The 5,701-nt window shown below is 37.0% G+C and overlaps 1 protein-coding gene across 1 annotated transcript; it reads left to right on the plus strand.

The window, feature by feature from the left end:
• Positions 1 to 176: 176 nt before the first annotated feature.
• LOC131779849 (uncharacterized) lies at positions 177 to 4,224 on the plus strand. The gene is made up of 6 exons (XM_059096435.2): positions 177 to 321; positions 415 to 567; positions 695 to 823; positions 1,055 to 1,129; positions 2,484 to 2,681; positions 3,088 to 4,224. The coding sequence occupies exons 1-6, from the start codon at positions 270 to 272 to the stop codon at positions 3,264 to 3,266; spliced, it is 786 nt and encodes a 261-aa protein (XP_058952418.2). The 5' UTR covers positions 177 to 269; the 3' UTR covers positions 3,267 to 4,224.
• The last annotated feature ends 1,477 nt before the right edge of the window (positions 4,225 to 5,701 follow it).

The raw sequence follows: 5,701 nt of genomic DNA on the forward strand, positions 1-5,701 counted from the left end.
GCCGATAAAAACAATAATAGCAATTCTTTCTATGGTCAAATCCATATGAATCTCAATAGCTTACAATTTTAATAAAGGAGTTGATGTAGAAAAAGAATTAGGAACAGCTGCCTTAGTGAGGGTCCTGCAACATGCAATTAGAATGGGTCAGGTTATCTATGTTTACATAGCGAAGGGCCTGGAAACGAAACATGAGTTTTAATTTGCGAACGCTCTTCACCTTCATGCCTTCTTCACTACAATCAGCGAAAACACGATGAGGAGAAATTATGTCCTCGACAGGACGGGGATTTGGTCAGTCAGGCGACCAAAACTTTGACGGTAAGAGCTGAATAATTTTTTCAGTAGGGCCTCACTGGATAAGAGGCCAGATTTATCTCGAAATTTATGATAATTTGCGCTGTTTTCTACCAGGTGGTCGACCAAATAAATTTCTGTACTCTGGAAAAAACAAGAAAGTTGATCCTTGGAGCAGCAGCACCGACAATGATCATGAAGATAGCATAGAGCGGGCTTTACAACCTAAGAATAAGTTTCTAAAAACCAAAGATACCCGTAGCTCGCCAGGTAAGAATATATTCGCGGTAAAGTGATTGTTGATGATTTTCGTGTCTGTTTATACTACTGTTCCATTAACAAGATCTTTCATCGCTTAATGCTTTCGCAATGTATTTCTTTCTTAACGTTTTCGCAGGTTGCGAACTAGATGATGTGTGGAGTATTCGCAAAAATGTTCAAGTCAGCCAGGCGGGAAAGAAAGGAACCATATTAAACACAAGCAAATCTTCAACGTCGTATTATTCCAGGCACGGAGGTTTGAGTGGTAAGTTTAATCGTGCATTCCTTTTGAAAGATTATTGTTCGTAATGACCTCCTAAGTAATCGCGGAACGGAATTTTTCGCGTCTCTTGAGAAAAGATGTTACGGTGTTTTTGTTAGTTGGCAGAGCCCTAATTGTACTCAAGCCGAAGGTTACTCCAGGACATACCGGTAGAGTTGTGCAAGACACCATTTCTTGTTTCTTACTAACTTTTGGTGTAATTTTATTTTCAAGGAACGGGCGAAGCGAATAGTTCAATGTTGAACAAGGGCCATGACACTAACGAAGACTTTCATAGCCATAGTAACGGTAGGAGCAATAAAGTTTACATTTTTAATTTGATGATGATTTTATATTACGTTCTTCGCCCAGTTGCTAGCCACTAGATGTCTACTAAAAGTATTCAGTTTTCTCGGCGTAAGAAACCACTTCAACACCGACTGTGCCAAAGTCGATTTTATGTTAACGTCAGGTGTCTGTGGTAAACATAAATTCACCAGTCCCGTTCATAGGTAGATTTGGGCAAATTTACTTCATGTTTATTGATGCTATTTGGTCTTGTAACTACTCTGTTTACGTTGGAAACTGAGGAATGTAAAGATGTATTTTAATTTAAGAAAGCATACAAATACAATATGATTAGGGCTTAGCTTTTGGCATTATTTGACTTGTTTGAATTTTTTTCAATTTCCAGCTTTGGATTCTGATAACGTGGTGATTTTGTATGGTGTAGATCACATCTTAATTTTTCAGTAAATACACTTTTTTCATGTATTATGGAATTTTGCGATCATTGCTGGTATGAATTGAAATACCTTGAGCCCAATTCATTGATTTTAATTCTCTGATGTTGAGTTATAAAATTCAGTGTTGAAATTCTTCTGTCAATCAACCAAGTTATAAATGAGGAATATGGCAATGATATAAAGTGAAAATTTTTTTTTCAAAACTGCTTTATTGGTATATGGTATATCTCTCTACATGTGTCAGGGCTCTCTATCAGGCAATCACAGTTTTATTAAGATAACAAATTTTTATAAATTCTCATCAATAAAGGAGAAAATTCTTCATTAAAAAAGTTGAAACATTAAATTTGTAACTAGATAGTTGCAACACATAGGTAAATTTGCACTACTAAAGTCTTGAAGTTATTTTTGATAGTTGTAGAAATTACAGCATATTTACTTGTGGTTTGTCATTCACCCAAAATTACATGTTACTTTGTGGAATTTGGTAATTTTGTACCCAAACACCAGTATTATCAAAGGTAAATAAATTGTGAACATAAACCTTTGACAAATAGAAGCTTTTACAAGTAACTGTCATTTTACTGGAAGATTTAAAATGAAAGGGTTAAAGTGACAGATCCATACAAGTGTGAGCATTCAACTATAAATTATGGTACCCTCAAATTTTGTAAAATTTTGAATTTGTTCCAATATCAGAGAATCAAACAAGGAAACATGTCCACAGACCACAGATTGTCAAATTAGACTTTTGTAAACCAAATGTTGCTTCAGAGTAACAAGAAGATTGTAATCAAGGCAGCTGTATCTGTATCTGAAAAGTTATAAGAATTTTCCAAGCTCCTGTTATGAAGGATATCTACATGTTGTGTTATACTCTACATGTAGTGACCTGATTACCTCTTCTACTTATTCAGATCATAAATCATGGAGTATTCCGAGTCGAGGAAACTTCTCATACTCAGATCACCCCAAGGTCATTCAAGGTAATCATGGCACCTCGACTGTTGACCAACCTGATGACATCCTAGACACAAGACACACTCCTAAACTGGATGAATTTGATATGGTACAGAAGAAAAATCTCTTGAACAGCAAACTGCGGATGGCTGGAGGTATGCTATGATTAATGACTTGTAACAAATCATGTGTATGTACTGGTTTGTGAACTGTCATCTTTTTCTTCTGGAAAAATTGGTCATATGAAGTTCAAACCCAGGTGTGATGTCTCGTAGGAGGGTAGAAATCCATTCACAATTTTGGGCATAGCTGCCAGGCCTTTGAACAGGAGTTAGGTCAAGCTTGATCTTGTGATCATAAAAAAAGAAAGAAAAGTTTACATGATAACAACAGTGATTTACAAGTGTAAAGCAGTTAACTTTGAAGTTGCATGGCAAAGTGAACCTCTGTCTTACTCTTGTTCAAAGGCTTGGCAAGTGTATGAATACACAACTGAAAAATTCACCTTTTGTAGGACTTATCAGTTACTCAATTAATACAGAAGTGTTCCTTTAATTGCAGCGCCTCAAATCGCAAACAGGGAAATGTCTGCAAGGACACGGCGTGCAAAGAAAATGCATGATGCCCATCTCAGGTCAATGGGGCTTGGTCCGTTTACCCCAAGTAATGGATCACATGTCAACACAGACAATAAAAGGGACAGTGTCAACTGGAAACAGGACATTGATGATGACTTTTAGCCATTTGTCTTCACTATGCATACAACAACAAAAAAAAAACTATTTAATATGAAGATGTGAAATGACTTGCAAAGTAACTTTAATTGTTTATATTGCAATGACAACAATGAAGATGATTCAATGTGAGGACATGTTAGAGGTCAAAAAATGCATGCTTTATTTTTTACTTAATAATGGTGGTTATGATATGAGACTCTGTATAGTTGTATGGATCTTGAAAAAGACCTTGTTCCTTCATCTGCAACAAGAATATTTTTTGTGATACAAGCAAATATCTCTCTTCATGTACTGACCATGCCACGAGCAATAATCGTGGCCTGGGAAAGTTTGTTAGAAATTCCAGAAACTGCAGTTGGAAAGTCACTCTCTAGCTTGGTACAATTTTCTTAAACTACTATGGGGTCCGAGGTTGTTGAAGATCTATCCCCCATAAAAGAAATATTCTAAATTTCATACTTCTGACAGTTTTTTGAGTAAGTGCCTTCCATTGTAATATAGTTTCATTACCCCCCCACTAATATACTGATTTAAAATTGGTGAACATCACCAAATCTGCTTCCTGTCACTGCCACAAGTAATGGAATTGTTTTGCCAAACTGAGAAAACTGCAATTATCTTGAGTTTGGAAGAGAAAACAAATCTAGACTAAGCAGCTTTGGTTTGGCAAGTTGGGTCATGATTTTTTTGGTTTGTTCATATGTTCTGATCATATTTTTTTATTGGTCCTCTACAGTAAACAAAGTATTTGAGGTATTCAGGGTATTGTTGAGATATACATGTAATTTATAAGACAATGCGAAAATTTACATATTGTATAATCAGAAAGGCTCGTTTTGTTGTGTTAAATATTTGTACATAGTATTTGATCCACACTTTAATTTTTTTAGTGTAATGTCATTTTGTCTTCAAATAAATTTCTTGCATGAAAAGGTGTGTAGCCCAAACAATAAATTCAATACCAGGAGCCAAGTTTCCTTACTTTTCATTTGAAATTTCTACAGGATCTTATAAAAGGATTCCAAGTATTGACTGTTTTTCTCCAGCTGTTTGAATGAGTGTTTGACCCTGCAATCTGACTTCACTATCCATGGTGATCATATTGAGCTATGAGCAATAAACGTTCTCAAGCTGAAATTTTATTAATTTTTAAATTTTTTTTATGGGGGGGGGGGGGGTTACAAACTTAAGGCTTAAAAGAACATTCAAAAAGGATTTAGAGCAAAGGCTTTGAGAGTGAAAAAAAAAAAAGAACTTTGATAACTGAAACTCCCCGTGCAGGTCTTTAAATACTGATGGGCTTGTTGCAAACAAGGCGTGCGCCAGCGCAGCTCCATATTTAAGAAAAGATGATAGTCCGTGAAGCTGAAAAAAATTGGACAACACCATGAGATTACGTTCCAGTTTGTGTGTAAATGTTAGGCGCCTGTTACGAGTTTACATCATGATAAAGGATTTAAAAAATGGACCATAACGCCATGTGATTACGTCCAGGTCGTGTGTAAATGTTACGCGACTGTTATGAATTTACATCCTGCAGTAAGCATGATAAATGTCTTTGCCCTTTGAAAAGAAAGCAGTAACTATTCGCACCCGCTTCAACTATGGGCGGCCGTCACCGTCACGCCATACTCAACGGCCTTTTTACTCTACTCCTCTTTCTGTCGTGGAGAGGTTAGACCGTACAGTATCATTTCAAACGTCTCTTGTAATGATCCTCTTTTCTTGTAGCTCATGATACCGAGAAGTCACTTTATTCATTGTGCCAAGAGAATAAAATCAAGGGACTAAACCCTCCCAAATCGGCCTTAATCCCGGGTTAAAAATCCCGGGTTTTAAGACCACCCCTCTCTTCGACGATCTTCAAAGGATCTAGAGAAAACCAATCTTATGTGTCGATCAATTTGAGGCTTCAACATCCTCCAACCTGGAGCATTTAAACTTCTGAAGATTGGTACGTCAAAATTTTCCGTCCCCTGGATTTCATGGTCATGTTTTGGTAAAAGGCATTACCAGCGACCGTTTCTACTTCTTGATCGTCAATTTATTTGTCTCGCCAAGCTTCAAATCTTAGACCTTGTTGGTCTTTTCTTCTGAGCCATCCGCTCGCGAATGTGAACTCTCATATGAAAAGATAAAACAAGAGCGTTTTCCGATGGAAAGCCTTGACACTTCCGATCCAAATTCCCCACCACACCTAAGTAAGGTTCAAACTACTCACCCCCCTGAGCACGGACGACAATCAAATGCCCTTAGAGAGATGTTGAAGCTTCGAATTGATCGGTGCATTACGTCAGTTGTCCAGCTGACAACCATTGCAGCACCTAGTCATTCTCCATTAAAAACTCCGAGCAACTCTGCCGGTACGTGAACATTTTCTCGCTGGAAACCATATCCCTCGAGTTTAAAAGCCCCAAAAAATAACTTACTCTGATAAA

The sequence above is a fragment of the Pocillopora verrucosa genome, chromosome 9 (genome assembly GCF_036669915.1).
Source record: "Pocillopora verrucosa isolate sample1 chromosome 9, ASM3666991v2, whole genome shotgun sequence".
In the NCBI taxonomy this organism is placed as follows: domain Eukaryota; kingdom Metazoa; phylum Cnidaria; class Anthozoa; order Scleractinia; family Pocilloporidae; genus Pocillopora; species Pocillopora verrucosa.